Below are 17,624 nucleotides of genomic sequence, written 5' to 3'. Positions count from 1 at the left end.
ACATTATAACACCCTCACGGCTGAAAGGGCGAGCATGTTTGGTGTGACGGGGATTCGAACCCGCGACCCTCAGATTGCGAGTCGAGCGCCTTATCCACCTGGGTATGCCGGGCCAAACTTCAAACAAACTAGCTGCCATTATAGTCCGTGGAGTTATTTTTATTGTTTTTGATAAATTGTAACTGCAGTTATGTAAAGGCGATTAATTCGACTATTTACACAGTGGAAATAACCCTAAGAATATTTCGTTATTTTATAAAGTTGTTCGTTTTTTATTGACTGATTTATACTGTGCATAAACTAAGGTACAGTGTTTCATAACGTTGGTGAATAAAAATAAGATGCATTAAATTCGTCTGTCGTAAGACACGTTAATAACAGAAGCTGCAGAATAAACAACGGTACGTGGACAATTATACTTGTCGTAAGACATTAGTATTAGGCCTATTACATTACCAAGTATAATCGTAAACATTCTTCGCCAGCTTGTAAAAGGCTTACACACCATAACGATTGTTAACATTATATATATAATTTTTTCTTTAATTTATCCAAAAAATTTTAACGTCATTGATATTTTGTTATCTTTAAGGTACGTTAGTTATTTCGAACAATATCAAGAATATGACCCTTTCCTGACCCCTCCCGAGCCATCAAGTCCCTGGGTGTCTGACAGTCCGGAATTTTGGGAGGTAGAAAAACAGACGTAAGTATTTAAAAACACGTGGTAGTTCCACGTGTTTATTACATAAATCGACTTTATATATATATATATGTGTGTGTGTGTGTGTGTATAAAGAACTAATTTAAGAAATGCATAGTTATCACAGAAAGAAATGTTCGTTGGATAAGAGTTAAGTAAAGTATGATATAAGTTTAGATTTACAACAAACATTACTCTATCGTTTCAGACAAACGCCCTTGTTCTGGTAGATTTGAAACCTAAAACTCTTAAAATCCGACAGCTGTATGCAACATTTAGAAATATTCTGAAAGACAGAAAAATTATTTGTTGAAAACAAGAAAATTACAACTGTGCATGATACATTACAATTCAATGAAACCTGTGAACAATATCCCGTTTAACCAATGAAATTTGTAGTATCTTTCTGGGATAGTAACTATATTAATGTTCTATAATATTTCTCTTTATTTATACCTCATTCTCATTATAGCTTTATTATGTTTGAGTTTTAATTACTTGTGCTTTCTTATTAATTGCCATACTACTTGTAAAATATTTAACTGTATTTATGTTTTTCTTACTTCTAATAAAACCCGTGCAATGTAAGTTTTCTATCTATTCACTCTTGTTGGACACATCAAGACACAGACAGTGACTTTGGAAACGTGAAGACGTAGATAGTGATATTGGACATCTAACTAATTCTTCTGGATTTTATTCATTAATTTGTTGTTATAAAATAGTTTTTACAACAACACATTAGTTGTTAGTCTTTTTTGTTAGATTTGTTTATTAATCGTATTACTTTTAACCACCAGCTCTTTCTGTTGCTTACAACTAACATACTTATATTAGCCATATATACCCGAAGAAGAGCGTTCACCTGAAACGTTGTATAGTGACTTTTCTCTATGTTTATTTATATTTAATAATATTATTTCCAATGGAACGTCCGTAAGTATAACATGTGTGGTGCAGCTGTTATCAGGTCTTCCAACCATAGGTTCTCCTATGTTTTGTTTTAATCGGTTAGTATCTTTATGTACATAAAACTATATACCTTCTTAGCTCCCACACGAGGCAAGTATAGTCTACACTGCGTTCATCTTCCTGAAACTGGTTATAGAGAGCCATCAGAGACATTTCATATTCCTCTTGGTTGGTGGCGCCATCAACCAATTTCTTACCAGTACTTCTGTTTCTAAACATGTTGTTTCCACGTGTTAGCAGATGATGGTAACGTTTGGAGAAGCAGCAGTATTTTGAACTGACTAAAATAGTCTAATCGACTGTCTCAGAAAGCAAAGAAGAAAGAAAAACCGTGACTAAGAACAAATGTCACTTTGGAAGTACCAGAACTTAAGAATATAAAGAAATCACGTATTCTCCTATATGGTTTAGATATTAGCTAAGACGTTCTGATATCTCACAAAATACAAATAAGTCATAAGTTTCTAATCAACTGTATAATTGAAATGAACACGGATGAAAGAAATCTATTTCTAACAAACATACTTTATATATGAGTTATGTGTATTCTTTTTTCGGAATGTTTCACAGGTGGTTCATAAATAAATATACCTAAACAGATTATCTTGATTTTAAACTAGGATTGTTACGGTATATAACGATTAATGCTGGAAAAGCGTGATCTATTGGGCAATAATTTGTGTGAAATTACATTAAAATAACACTGATAAATAATTTTGTACGAATCTTTCTTTATTGACCCTATACTATAGTTTTTCGGTAAGAAGAAACAATAGCATCTCAACCGCACACTACTGCTGACATGGTCTTTGGATAACATCAGAGATAATCAGGTCGGCCGACAACGCAATACATACATTTCATGCGATAAAATATGCGGTCGAGATGCTTTTATGTTTCTTCTAACTGGAAACCCGTAGTATTGGACCAGTATAAAAAGTGTTATAGAAAATTAATATCAGTTTTATTGTGATGTAATGCCACCCAAACTAGTGGTCAATAAACTAGGACTATTTCTAATCACTCTACAGTCGCACTAAGTCTGCTGTGATTATGTACATTTTGTCTCTCCTTTCATTCTCTCTCTCTGGATCGGAATTTAGGTCGTTTTACGACCTGGGAGGATCAGGTTCTAGTAGACCTCTTCCTCTCTTCTGTGCTGGTATTATATGTTATCTCTCCTTTTGTTATTATTATTATTATTGTTGTGTTTTGAATTTCGGGCAAAGCTACACGAGGGCTATCTGCGCTAGCCGACCCTAATTTAGCAGTGTAAGACTAGAGGGAAGGCAGCTAGTTATCATCATCCACCGCCAACTCTTGGGCTACTCTTTTACTTGGGATTGACCGTTACATTATAACGCCCCACACGGCTGAAAGGGCGAGCATGTTTGGTAGGATGGAGATTCGAACCCGCGACCCTCAGATTACGAGTCGAGCGCCCTAACCACCTGGCCATGTTATTATTATTAGAACTACAAACAATTAACCGCTATAGTTTTAGAGATATGAAAATTAGCTTGTGTATAGTCACCGATAACCAGAAAATGAAACTTCCTGTATAAAGAACAGAAACAAACGTATCGTGAGGGTAAAAATCAAAGTGGTGTAACGGGGATTTCGATACGTCAACACTCCAAAAGAATGAAACTTATCATTATTGATGATACAAAGAAAGTTACAAGATTCGTATTCTGGTATATAAGGAAAGAAGATGTACCATATATTAGTCAGTTATGACTTGTGTTAAATTTGTTATTAGTTGCTTTTTCAAAAGTGGTGATTAGGCATAGTTTTTATAATTGTACCCGCTTTACGAAAGTACTAAGGCATAAATTTGAAAACCATGTCTGTTTGAAAAAGCAACTATGACTGCTCCATGAAATCACGTAGCTAGGGTTAGGTTTTAATAATCGTGTTTTGGTGGTTACAAAAGTAGTTCCTGTTGAAGAAAGCGCTACAAATATATTGTTACGTCTCCGTTTGTTAATTGATTTTCCGTATATTCGTTCCGACAAAACTTTAGCGACACAAGTCCTTACTTGATAAAACTGGTTTATTCTTTCCGAATATAACTTTACCGATACACTTATTTTCAACAGTCGCGCTATAACAAACTATAATTCACGTCTCACGAGCTCGACTTCAATAATACGTCTCTCTCTCTGACTGCAGTTCAATTACTCATTACCTACACACACATTGTTCCGTCACGTTGTCACCCTCTTATATACATACCAGTCTACCCTATATCTAGTAATCTCCCGACTATTCCCGAAGGTTCGAGAGAAGTGGCGTGACACTAGTCACGTGACCTCGTTGACGCAACAATATTGATTTTATAGCCATATTAGATTTATAAAAGGGCTAATTAGGCCTAATTTTTATAGTTATGTCCGATTAACCCATTGACTGCTGATTTGTGGTATAGGTTACGATCCGCCTCTGGCAGTTGAATGCGAGTGTGCCGTATACGGTGTACGGCTTGCATAAATTCCGTGTTAACTGAGGTTAGTTTACATAGAAACATTCAAGTTATGAAGGCATTTTGTCGATATGGATGAAACCTTTAAATTTATCAAACTAGTAAGTGGTCTTGGAAAGTAGCAGTAACTTGGTCAACAGTTTTAGTAGTTAAAACACGTATTAAGTAAAGAAATTACCATGAACATATTCCACATTTAAAACTATGAACCTTTTTATGGGATGTGGTGGGGAGTAATTTGAGAAATGCTATGTGTTACATTTTCCTGAAACAAGAAAAACATAGTCTGGCTTGTTAAAAGTGACATGATTTAAGCGTCAGTTATTTCACTGTGATGTTTCATCTCAACCTTCGGCCTAGAATCATATTATTACTGTTACAAGTTTAAATAACAGCAGTCGAGATTTTATGTTATAAATAACATTATTTTCCTCTCTCAGCAAAGAAGTTCCCCCCAGAAGAGTCCGAAGGTGGGCATTTTCTCTCCAGGAGTTACTCAAAGACCCCGCCGGTCGGGAACAGTTTATCAAGTTCCTGGAGAAAGAGTTTAGTGCGGAGAATCTCATGTGAGAACAAATCCAACAAACTTTTCTAAATCGTGAAAAATTCAATGTTAATAGATTTATCACACGTATCTCTGATTCTTAACGATCTAATTAAAATATTTAACCACAGCACTCAGACTTCCCGCTCTTCCAGTTAAATATATCCTCATTCTAAATCGAAAAAAATATATCAATAACATAAAAATTAAAATAAATTTCTAACTTTGAATGAACAAATTTTCCTGTATTTGTTTAAAGGTTATATCGTGTCTTTTATTGTTGCTTTTCTTTTCATTAACTTTTACATTTAAACGTTACTGTATCAAATTAACACAAGCAAAAAAGTCGTTTTAATATTATTTACATTTGAATCATTTTCGTTGTTTTAACAGGAATACAATATTTTATATAATGAAATACTTCCTTTATTTACATTTTAATGTATCTATTAATGAATACATTTATATATTCATTAATCCATCCATTTATATTTCTCTCTTTGACAAGTAAGTTGTCTGAGGTGATAAAGTAGATAAACCAACCTCTCAGAAACATTCCTCATGCCAAATAAGACTTCAACTTGTATCATAACTCGTACTTGTAGTAAGACATGTTTGTTTTTACTGGTATATTTATTAGTGGATTGTTTTGGTTTAGGAAGGAGCTATGAAGAGGATTTGAAGATTTAAGAGAACAAACTCTCTATTATATAGTTCTCCTCTTTTTTACAAAGCTAAGCCTTTATTAAACGGTTACTTTATAAAAGTGATATTGTGTAACTATCCATAATTTACATTCATTAGCATAACGAGAGCATGCAGATCCCTTGTTTCCCCTACCCATTAACCCTTCTCTCACAGCCACAAACGTATAATTATTTCCTTGATTTTATTTTTTGGTCTTTCCCCTGTCATCTTATCATCTAAAGAGAAATTAGTTTAAGCAATAAATAATATAAGAATATAGAAATGACTGAAATCTGATGATAGTTACACTTGCCAATTCTTGAAATTTCTTTGGCGTGCATTCTGTGAAGGAGAAAAACAACAACGAAAACTAGTCTGTTGGGAAGGGGTAAACAGTGGAAAGTCTTGTTTAAAGTTCATAATTATATGTAGATTAATGATGAAAATAACAACTCAGTCGTGTTTTGTTGTTGTTGTTTTTTGTCTCGTTAATTTTAAACTGAGCAAGCTTTCAATTTCTTTCTTCAAAGTCAGTTTGTGTCTGTAAATATACAGAATCTTCTTCAAGATCCACAGTATAACAATTTGGATATTCATTCACCTTTCACTTGACAATCTCCGTGACCTGTGGCTACACAGTTTAAAGCCTTAAAACTGTTGTTGCATTTCAATTGAAGTTTGATTTTCAAGTACAAATGGTACCAAATATTGACTTTCTGAGAAGATTAATTCGACTATGTGCCTTGTGAGGAGCTTTTGAATAAGTTTGTGTACCCAAGTCCGTATAAACTATCTTGTTGGCAGTTCCAAGAGAGGTTCATTGTTTAGCTTGCAATGGAATGCTGTGTTCTTGGGTTATTTCCAGTGCAAATTTATTTAATATCCTATACTACCTCCAGTGTATGACTGGTAGAGGGTCGTGAAATAGCCAGTTTTCCATGCTGAAATAACACCTTCTCTTGCTTTACCAACTCGATTTAAGACTACAGATATCACTTTTTTTTGGAAACGCTAAAGTTTCATGCCTTCCATGCTTTAATCATTACGAGTAAGAGAACTTTCTGTCTGAAATTCGGTGGAAAGCTCACCTGGAGAAGCTGTATGAGCAAGTATTTAAGCATGTTATGACAAATAGAAATGTTGTCGCATTAAACAAAACATATCTCTACTTAAGTGTCTGCAAAACCCCTGGCAATTTATCTTTCTGCAAGTAATATGACATTTTTAAAAACAGCGCAGAGCATGCCACAAAAGTGTTCCAAAAGATTTATGATGGTTGACAGCTATAATGGTATATTAAACTTCAGAAGATTCGAGAAAAATTCAAAATAAGTTCTGCATGTTATCAGGCTAAACATGCTGACATCACCATATTGCAAGAAAATACTATCTTTTGTACAAACTGAATATCAACAATACAGTAGAAACTCAATTAACGAGCACCGTGCCTTTAAGGGTAGGTCTTTTCAGGTTTTTTTTCTACTATTTGTAACCAAGATAAATCTTGCAATAACTGGCATCTCGATATTCCGGATTGAGAGCAGTGTCTTTAGTCTCGTTCTCTATACAGGCACTCGATAAAGTGAGCAGTTATCTTTGTATGCTTGTACAGTATACCACTAAATTCCAAACATCCCAAAAGGATGACCAATATTCAAACACTTGTGATATTTATTGGATCAGCTCTGAACCATATACTGTAATAAACGTTTTCCCATATTCAAAGGCAATCTTATTACTCTGGGGTATTCTCGTTGTAAACACTGTAGGCTACATAAGCTGATAAATTCTACATTGTGTTCTCAGAGTAGGGGTCAAGTCAGCTTATTTCTGTGCACGTCCTTTGTTGCTCTAGAGAGTATCGTACTACAGTGTCATGTAAATAGTAAAATAAACACAGAAAATAAATGTGAAATTTTTAGCAGTTCAAACTCTGAAGAGAAGTACTTTGAAACTCTATGACCAATAATAAAGAAAAAAGGGTACAGCTAATCCACCCTCCTGTTGACAATGCTCCATGTCATGGCAACATGCAACTCACGAACACCCCGTGTCCTGCATACACCAAACAAAATGGGGGTCTTAAAATTCAGAAATTTAGTATGGTCAATAAGGAATCCAGCTTTGTATTGGTTATTTTTAATATTAAGGGAACCTTGCTATAGATGGCATTTGGACTCAGTCAGAAGGGTGCCTTAATGTCGAGGTTTGTTTTGTTTGTTTGTTTGAAGTTAAGCACAAAGTTACACAATGGGCTATCTGTGCTCTGCCCACCACGAGTATCGAAACCTGATTTCCAGCACTGTAAATCTGCAGACATACCACTGTGCCACTGGAAAGGGGCTTATGTCATGGTTCTACTGTGTATGTACTATCAAATGCACCACCACAAGTTCAAGTTAACTTGCCAGATCCTCCACAAAATTCAAGTATAATTGTTGTTGTTATAAAGCACAAAGCTATACCACGGGCTATCTGTACTATGCTAACCGTGGGATATCGAAACCCTAAATTTTCGTTTATATTTGAAGCCTATGGTGGTGCAGTGATAAGTCTCTGGGCTTATAACATTAAAAATATGCTGCACTAATTGTAGACATCTCCCATGGACTTCTGTGCTTTTGGGGTGCTCAAACACAACATTTGAAGTTGTGGTTCGCACGTGTGTAAAGAGGAATGGCATACGACTCCAAATCTGCTGGTTTGAAGCTCCATTACCGAATATGCTCACCCTTTCAGCTGTGGAGGTTTTATAATATGACAATTCCACCATTCATTGGTAAAACAGTAGCTCAAGAGTTGGCGGTGGGTGGTGTTGACCAGCTGCTTTCCCTCTAGTCTATCACTACTAAGTTAGGGACAGCTAGAGCAGATAGCCCTTGATTATCTTTGTGCATAATTAGAAATAAATCAAACCAAAGAGGAAGGGAGAAAATACTGGCATCAGTGTATTGTACAAAAGACTCTTGTATGGGGGAAACTGCACTGCAGAGCAATAGTTCAAAACCAGAGCCATCACACAGAACACCATCGTTGGCAGAAGTGTGGGTTGTAAGGCCTATATATTCATCCTTGGATTTATAGATTGTGAGAACCTCTCTGTACAGTATTGTTAGGAAAAAAAAGTTAATGTCTTTCAATTGTTGTAATTTGTGCAGCACCTTGCTATTATTCTATTGGCATGTGATGTATTATTCATTAAAGTCCAAAATGCTGATTTCAGTTGTGAATTTGAGTTGAAATAAAATACGACTAATATCTTCAGAAAATCATTTTTTTTGCCTTTGGTTTTTTGCTCATCATTGGAGATATTAGCTTTCTTCAGTTGATTGTATATGCTAGGAGCTCCCAAAGAAGGCTAGTATCTGAAATGTTGAGGAAGAAATTAATCTCTTTTAATTTGGTGCATTATTGTCTTTGTAAACATCTTTCTCTCCTCATTCAATATAATATTTTACAAACTTGTTGCCAGTAGGTATCAGTTAATTTGAAGACGGTTCCAAAAGAGGTGATAAAAACTTTCTGTCATTGACAAATATTACCTTACTGTTTTATTTTTTTATTATTACTTTCCACCTTTTATATAAAAATTGTATGTTTTTTAATAAGTGTTTCAGGTTACTGTGCATCTGGACCCCCATCTATATCTAACCTGCTGCTTATACTTATCTTTTATTATTTGACTAGTATCTCGTAGTCATTTGTTTCGTATAACTAGTTTTAACTTAAGCTCTGTGAATGTTATTCACAAATAACTTAACAATTCAACTCATGTAGTGTATAAATGGTAGTTATCAAAGCTTATTAGGCTTGTTGTCTCATAAATGATAAATGTATAAAGTGCCGTTTCAACTGAAACTTTGTAATGTGTAGTCCAGCATACTAGTACTTGATAAGCTCTGACATTTAACGAAACTCATCAGTAAGGGTATGCTGTAGGTAAAACATAATTTAAATGCTATAATTAAATGATATTTTTATCTCTAAAATATCACAAGTAATTCAAATAGCTTTATTTATACATTAACTTGATTCCCATTAATTCATAGTTTTTACCTTAGGTTCTGGGATGCTGTGCAAGAATTGAAACAAGTACATTCCAAAGATGTTCCTGTTAAAGTTCAGGAAATATGGAAGTAAGCTTAGACCATGTATGATGTATAAAACAGTTCTCTTTTTTTCCGAAGTTGAGGCGTTACAAGTAGGATTTGTTTGTTTGTTTTTGAGCAAAGCCACATTGGGCTATTTGCTGTATCTACTGCGGGAAATCGAACCCGGATTTTAGTGATGTAAGTCTATAAACTTACTGCTGCCCTACTGGGGACACTGAAGTAGTAGTTAATTTTTATAACGCTATTATCTCGAGCATTCCATTTATAAAGAAAGGTTATATGAAAGAAGTTATTGCTAGCTAGAAGATATATATGGCTCTGAAACTTCCCACTATAAAAGATTTTGAGATAAAACAAATTAGTGGAATGACGTAATTAGTTCTCTGATTGATGCGGTAGTATTAACATGAACGGTTTGTTATTCTTCATTTTAAATTCTAGTAAATATTATGAATAGCAATACTAATAATATAATTGTTCAATACTTTTTCTCATTCTGTTACTGAAAGAAAAATGTACTCGGGCTGAGCGTGCATTATAATATTGACTTTCAAATCTCACTATTCACTCAGACAAGACAAGACAAGACTCCCAAGAATTAGTGGTGGGTACTGTTGAATAGTGCAGCTATCCCTTGAGTAGCCTTGCACAAATATTCAAAAATTAACAAAAAATTGTTGTTGTTGTTGTTGTGAACCTTAGCCTCATACTTATGGTGAAAAATATTCTTCGAAACTGCTTAAATTGTTTGTTGTTAAGCACGAAATTACATAATGGGTTGTCTGTGCTCTGCCCACTACGAGTATCAAAACCCAATTTTTAGTGATAAGCCCTCAGAATTACTGCTGAGCTGCCGGAGTAAGGTTTATAAAAACTTGCAATTATGTATCCTAAAAAACATAAATAATCACGATTAAAAAAGTTAATCAGAAAAAAGCAATAACCAATTCATTTATGAAAATAAAATGTACTCATGGTAAGATATTTTAAACACTTCTCTACATTAACATAAGATAAATATGTGTATCTGTTCCTTTACTACAGCTCCACATTGGTTCAACAGTGAGTCTGAAGGCTTAAAACACTAAAATCTGGGTTTCAATAGACAATGGGTGCAGAACAGATAGCCATTGTGTAGCTTAGTGCTTAACAGCAAACAAACCTTTACTATGATGATTAAGATCATTATATATGCTCACCGCAAAAGTACTGCCACCCATCAACAGAACTTACAGCTATATTTGTCTGAATGGTAAGGAAATAACCTTTATTTTAACTAATTGGTCATTATTAAGACAAACCAGGCAAGATTAAGAAAAATAACTCTCTCAAGTCAATCATCAAAAGTGATTTTAAAATATTTTAGTGTTTATCTCCAGTTAATTCTGATTTATTTTGAAAATAACTATGTATTGTCATTGTAATTTATTAATTAAAAAGTGTCAAATTAAATGTAACATATGACTTCAATAATTTTCACACTTTATAAATAAATTATATTGTAGTTTTTCTACAGACTGTGGCCTTATTATGAAAGAAACTTGTCACAACAAAAAAGTAAATGTAACGTAATTTCTCAAAAGAAAACACATTGCAAATGGCTCCTGAAATGACATTGAAATTGTGAGTAGTATTAGTTAGCAAAAACTTTTCAAAATACTGGTATTCTTAGTCATTGTTGAAAAAAAAATGGAAAGTTTAGTATCTTGGACAAAAAATATTGAAAATCTTTAAAGTTTAAATAAAGTTAAACCAGTAAGAAACAGGGAAGAATGTTTTACTTTTTCTAGTAAAATATACCTTAAAAGTACATTTACAAAATTTTCATGATTTTTTAGCGAATACCTGGGTCCTGACGCTAATTCTCCAATCAACATCGATTCCAAAAGCTATGAACTTACCAAAAAGAACATTGAGAAGCCGAGCAGGTGGACATTTGATGAAGCAGCTGTAAGTTTTCAACTTTTACACACTCTTAGTTATGAATAATTTATATATACAGCACTGACATCAGTCTGGATCCAACAAGAAATAATTCTAGTTTTATTATAAAATCCCATAAGAATAGAAACTACTGTTGGCCAAATGTTAAGAGTGTTATATCCTCATACTGCTTTGTAATTACAATAATTAGTTTGACTACATAACTGCATATCAACTACAGGCCACCAATAAAATATGGACTGAGTGGGTTTGATACATTGATGTTTGATTTGTAAAGATATATTTATTTTTACACGTGTTTTTGCTTCATTTGAGTTAATTGCAGTAAATGGCCAGTAAAGTGAGACTTTTTCAAGTTTTAACATGGCTGAATCTGAGAAAAAGAACTTAAAACTAAGCAATAAAACCACCACAAGTTATTACTGTGTATAATAAAAGATTTACACAACATAATCTGTTAAGATACTTAATGTTATTTTGAAAGATGTATTTAAGAAAATTGGCATTTTTATCTGCAACTATGAGCTTGAAGGTCAGAGAAACTTCTAAATGGCAAGAAAGCACCATTTAAAGAATTTTAACATTAAATCAACAGAAAACTTTTACAGAAATAAATTTAGAAACACAAGGTATGCATGGAGTTAAAATCAGCAATAGAATTATTGAAAGGAAATTGTAAGAAAGTGATCTATATGAAAGCTGCAGATACAAAGGAAAAGAAGTCGCAGGTGAAACGGATCAAGTATTTGCATTTCAGGAAGAATAACAAAAATGTAAAGAAACTATAAGCTGTGTAAAAATCTGGTAAACAGAGCCTTAGCTTTTTTTTTTAATTTTGGAAGATTTTTGTGTGACAACATGATCGTAAAAAATTTCAACAAAAGTGATAAGCAAGAGATCAAATGCGATGGTGGATTATTAATGCTCTGGAGATGGTATTCTGCAGCAGGAGTAGGAAATGAGTGTGAAAAATAATAATATGATGAGGAAGAAACATTATCACAACATTTTGGTTTATCACATGTTGAATTTTCCAGCAAGATAATGGTTCAAAACATACAGTCCTAATAAATAAGAAATATTTGGAATATATGATATGGTATTTTTATATTATAAACTAAACTTGTGTTATAAACTTAAGTTTGCTGGTGTGTCACTAAAAAGTCTATTAATATAAACTAAACCATTTTATCAATGCTTTTTATGCATTGTAAAGTTCATTTACTTTTTAGATTTGATAAGAAATGGAAAGTTCACTATTGACTATCTGCAAATGTAATCTTGGTTGTATGACCTCTATAGTTGTTGCCAATCTAGGCTTTTTGTGTCTTTTCATTGGTTGATAATGGTTGGTCAATTCTTGGTGACCAAAAAATTGACTTTTAGAGGTTTTTGACATGATGTTATCCAAGTTTCCCTAATTGTGGTCAGCTCAGTTTGCACTGATAATATTGCTAACCAGGTCAGTCAAATGAGTTAGATATCTCAAAGCAGTGACATGACATCTTGCTTTAGTCTTTATATAATGTATTTTTCTATGTAACTATAAATAAATAGGATTAATTTTTGGCCATATTATCTGTGATAGCTTCATGTATAATCGTGTATTTTGACTTGTATGCTTATTCTGTGACTCTCATTTTTCACTATTTTTTGCACTTAATAAAACACTGATCATTTTACAGGGAAAAACCTTTTTGTCATCTTCTTATATTTCTTCTCTTTACCACGATGCTTATTCTGACCAATTCAGTCTTCAATCATTTTGTTGTTGTTAATTAACTTGTTTATCATAAAAAAGGAAATAAAAGTTAGGAAGTGGCCCACCTAACGTATCAGTGTTAATCCAATTAAAAATTTAGAGAACCAGTTTAAAATTGATGTTGCAAAAAATAAGCCAACTAGTTTAAGGTATCTTTTGGACACTGTACTGCACACATGAAAATAAATGCCAATTAATAGTCTTAAAAATAAATAAAAACTGATAAATCCATGGCTGTTCAATATTAATATGAACCTACTGAATATGGATTACTCAGTCTGTTGTATTCCAACATTAACTACTTATTTCTAATGTAGTAATATTGAGAAATTTAAATCAAAACAACATTTTTTATTTTACATTTAATGAAAAATTTTGTTGATAACTTGAACTGAGACTTTTAACTAATGTTATTTAGATGATTATCTTTTGACACTATGGTTTTTATTACCAGAATCATAGAAAATATGAACTTTAAGTAGAAGCTATTGATTTCTATCTTTACACGTTTCCTAGATAGCATTTTTCAAGGAACAGAAGAATGTAAGAAAAATGTTATACCATGTACCCTGTTTGTTTTAATAGTCTTTTTTTCTGATTGATACAGGCCCACCTTTACCACCTTATGAAGAATGACAGTTATCAGAGGTATCTACGGTCAGAGATGTACAAGGAATACCTCAGTGGAACAAAGAAAAAAGTAAGTTATCGTTTATTTTATGTATTACTAACGGACAACCATTTTATTGTCAACTGTATTGTGTTACTTCAGTTTTGGCATTCAAAAATTGTGACAATTTTTAACTTGAAAAATTTTATAACTGTTTGGAAGTGCTTTCAATAAAATATATGTGTTAATAATGAATTCATACAGTTACTTGATTATAGGCATAAAAAATAATTTAAATTGCTATCAACTCTTACACTATTATAAAGCTTACATAAAACAGCCACAAAGGTATCTCCTACTGATCAGCCAAAATGTCAAGAAAACATTTAAAAAGTGATTCCTTATTAATTATTTTATTGAACGATAGATAAGAACTGGTAATATTGCAATAACTTTTATTTCTCATTACTTTCAAAAGCAAATAGTTTTGTTTAAGTTCATACTTTGGTATTCATTTTTTTCTACCCACCTCTTTCTGTAGTCCTCAATAAAAGGTATTCGCTCAGTGATCTTTCCAGGCAGGAAGGACCAGAATTCAACCTAATATTTGTGGTCACACTACTATGTGTACAGGTAAGATAGACAAAGACAAAATGCACTTAAAATACATAACTGTATCACTAGTGTTTAATTTTTACTCATCTTCTGTGTGATCTTTTTTTCCTGAAAAATCTATTCCTTATTTGTTAATCATTTATTATATTTTACTGTTGAAGTTAGAACTTTCATTTTCATTAAAGAATTATATACAGTAAAACCTTACTGAAAAGAAAGGCAACTGCTAAACTTTGATTTTAAAATATCTTGATTGATTTTCTGAAAACTATGATGTAGTTAAACTTGCAAATAGATTTAACGAGTATTGAAGAAAACAAGTTATTCAAACTGAACTGGTATATTTAAGTGTTTTACACTCACAAAAAAAAGAAACCAATCATTCTATAGGTATTTGAAGAACTTGTAGCATTCTGCCACAATTTAATTCTTCTTGTTAGCCGACACTGAGCAGCTGTAGTACATAATTGAATAGAGTTGTTTTCATACAAAGACTTACGGTCATCATGCTTATTCTGATATCATAAGAAAACTGCACAAAAAAACCACTATGGTAAACATTTTGTTTAAGTTAAAATTGTTTCTGGTTATTTGATTTTTTTCCAACTTCTTCTGATTCTAGTTTTTTCAAAATTGTACATGCACAGGGGGTAATAGTATGTCTTTTGTGTAATTTAATAATTGAAATTGCTTCAGATTGTGACGACAAGTAAAAAAGTAATAATGTAATATATAACATTAAAAAATTTATTGTTTGTAGATCTGAAACAATATTTTCTAATATATAATAATCAAATGTCTGTCTGTCACACTCTATACCTCCTGAATGGTTAATCATAGAAGAAAGAAGAAGAAAAAATATATTTATATCCAAATACTTCTTTTAAAAAGTACATTATTCATTTGTTGCAATTCTTAAAATTTGATATCAACACCAGCATAAATCCATCAGTCTTTGTATGTTCTGAATGGTCACTCTGAGAAAAAACTTAAGAACAGATATATATATAAATATACACACACATGCATATTTGTTGTTCGTTTTTTTTTGTTGTTGTTGTTTTTTCCCCATGTTGGGATTATATAAAAAATGCATGATTTTATTGCACCATGTCGAATAAATTGATTTGAATTGAATATCTTCCCTTTGACACTTTTTATGAAAATGACAGCTGTGAAAAAAGCACTCACTTCAGTAGGGGTTTTTCTTGTGCTCAGTAAAATGACAAGGAACAGTGGCATCCAGTGAAAAAAATTCCCCTGGTTACTTAGTGAAGGTGAGCACTCTATTGTGCTGTATGTGCCCATTGCATCGAAACCTAAAATGTTTGCCAACAATACATTGCAGTCAGGCTCCAGGCTCCTTTGCTTAAAAACAAATGCAATACAATTTTTGTTATTGAAATAATACATGGAATGACAAAAGATGGTTGTAAACGGCCTACTAGAAAATCATATTGCATAATGCTATAATCCAAGGGATTGGGTTAACTGCACATTTGATATTTATTCATTATTTTAGGAAAATTACTACTGAATTGTTTCAACAGGCATCTGCTAGTTTTTAATAAATTATAATATTAGCTTTTAATATTTTCAGAAGGCTTTTAAAAAATCTACTAACTTCTTCAAATGGCTTCTTTCAAACTTATAAGCTAAATATTTTCAAACAAGTATTGAATACAAATTACAAATTTTTTCATTTAGGATCCATTTTGACCCTAGTGGAAGAATCTTTCACCTGATGAGGACAAGTCATCATTCATCAACTGAACTAGTCACCTTCATTTCTGAGAGAAAAAGCAGGAATCTTGAATGTTGTCATTGGTGGGACAGGACTTCATCATCTAATTTGTTAGATGTCTCTTGAGTATGATTGGATCATCCCACTTAATAATTATTATTGACGTTATTTTATTCTATGATCATGCCCTGTTTCACAAGTATGAGGACATAGTTTACATCTCCTAGCATTATAAAATTATTTATCTTTATATGAACATTCAATTTAAAACTTAGCAAATACTAAAAAAGTTCAAGTAGAAGTAAAGGATCATTTGGATCAAATCAACTTTAATGACAAAGCAAGAATTAAGAAATAGATTGCCTCATGTTCTGCCTTCTCTGTATAATAAGATTCTGCACTGTTATTGCCTTTAGCTAAATTTTTATTTCCTATAAGCTTTGTCATTCAGTGCTAATAATTAGGCGTAGGAGATCTGAAGTGAGCAGGAGAACAAAACATTTTGTAAAAAAATGTTATGCTAAGGAAGTGGAAATTTCTAAATAACAGTATATATGTATTTAAACTATCTAAAAATGGATAAAAGTTTAGATGTATCTGTATAACCGACAAGTAAGGTTAACAAATAAAACTTTTGAATAGAATTATGGAATACAGCTAAGAAAAATAGCACACACAAAAAAGTACCAGCTTATGTTGTCATAGTATTTTTTAAGTTCAATCTAAAAAATATATGATTCCTTCTGTGATGTAGTGTGTCCTTTAAGTTTAATTTTGAAATAACATGTGAAAATAAAGGAAAAATCATCATGTCTTGAAAAGATTAATAAAGTTTCACGATTGCAAAATTATTTCCCAAGCATATTTACAGCTTTGTTACTATACTTGAGAACTCCGGATTTGACCCGAAACACTGGTGACTTAGGCCTAAACTACAGGGAACTGTTGCTTGAGCCGTGGGAATTTATTCGGTGTTTTAAGCTGTAAAATGATATATTTAATTGTTGTTGTTGGTTGAATTATGTCAATGACATCCAGTTACTTTATGATACAAATGGCTTTTCGCATTCACTTACAGAACAGCAGCCAACGGATACAACAAGCATCAAAAACAGAATATAAATGTACTGGATTATTAGAACTGTAACAAGTGAAATGTTACATATATGGGGGGGGGGGATTTTTCAAGGGCCTCAAACACAAAGTCAACTAAATCCAAACGTTTCTAGGTATGTTTTCTACTAATAATAGTACTATTGAATTAATTTGTTGGAATAAAATATTTAACAATTTGGTACTGTATAAATATATTCAAAAAAAAAGTATATGACATACAGATATTACCCAGATTTAGAAGGAAGAAATAACTATATTAAGTAACATATGATAGAGATCTTATGCAGCCCTAAAAGGTAGTAAGAATTGTATTAAATATAATTTAATAGA

General features: G+C 32.4%; 1 protein-coding gene across 2 annotated transcripts in view; it reads left to right on the top strand.

Annotated features, from left to right (window-relative positions):
- LOC106464164 (regulator of G-protein signaling 7-like) overlaps window positions 1–16,724 on the top strand; it is a 69,455-nt gene extending 52,731 nt beyond the window's left edge. For both annotated transcript variants that reach the window (XM_022391853.1, XM_022391852.1), the window contains 7 exons: window positions 593–706; window positions 4,601–4,726; window positions 9,453–9,527; window positions 11,342–11,453; window positions 13,817–13,909; window positions 14,361–14,452; window positions 16,142–16,724. In XM_022391853.1, the coding sequence (XP_022247561.1) occupies window positions 593–706; window positions 4,601–4,726; window positions 9,453–9,527; window positions 11,342–11,453; window positions 13,817–13,909; window positions 14,361–14,423 (583 nt within the window). In that variant the 3' untranslated portion in view covers window positions 14,424–14,452; window positions 16,142–16,724. The remainder of the gene's footprint in view (window positions 1–592; window positions 707–4,600; window positions 4,727–9,452; window positions 9,528–11,341; window positions 11,454–13,816; window positions 13,910–14,360; window positions 14,453–16,141) is intronic.
- The last annotated feature ends 900 nt before the right edge of the window (window positions 16,725–17,624 follow it).

Source organism: Limulus polyphemus, unplaced genomic scaffold (genome assembly GCF_000517525.1).
Source record: "Limulus polyphemus unplaced genomic scaffold, Limulus_polyphemus-2.1.2 Scaffold1574, whole genome shotgun sequence".
Taxonomy (NCBI): Eukaryota; Metazoa; Arthropoda; class Merostomata; order Xiphosura; family Limulidae; genus Limulus; species Limulus polyphemus.
This window is presented reverse-complemented; position numbering and strand designations above follow the sequence as displayed.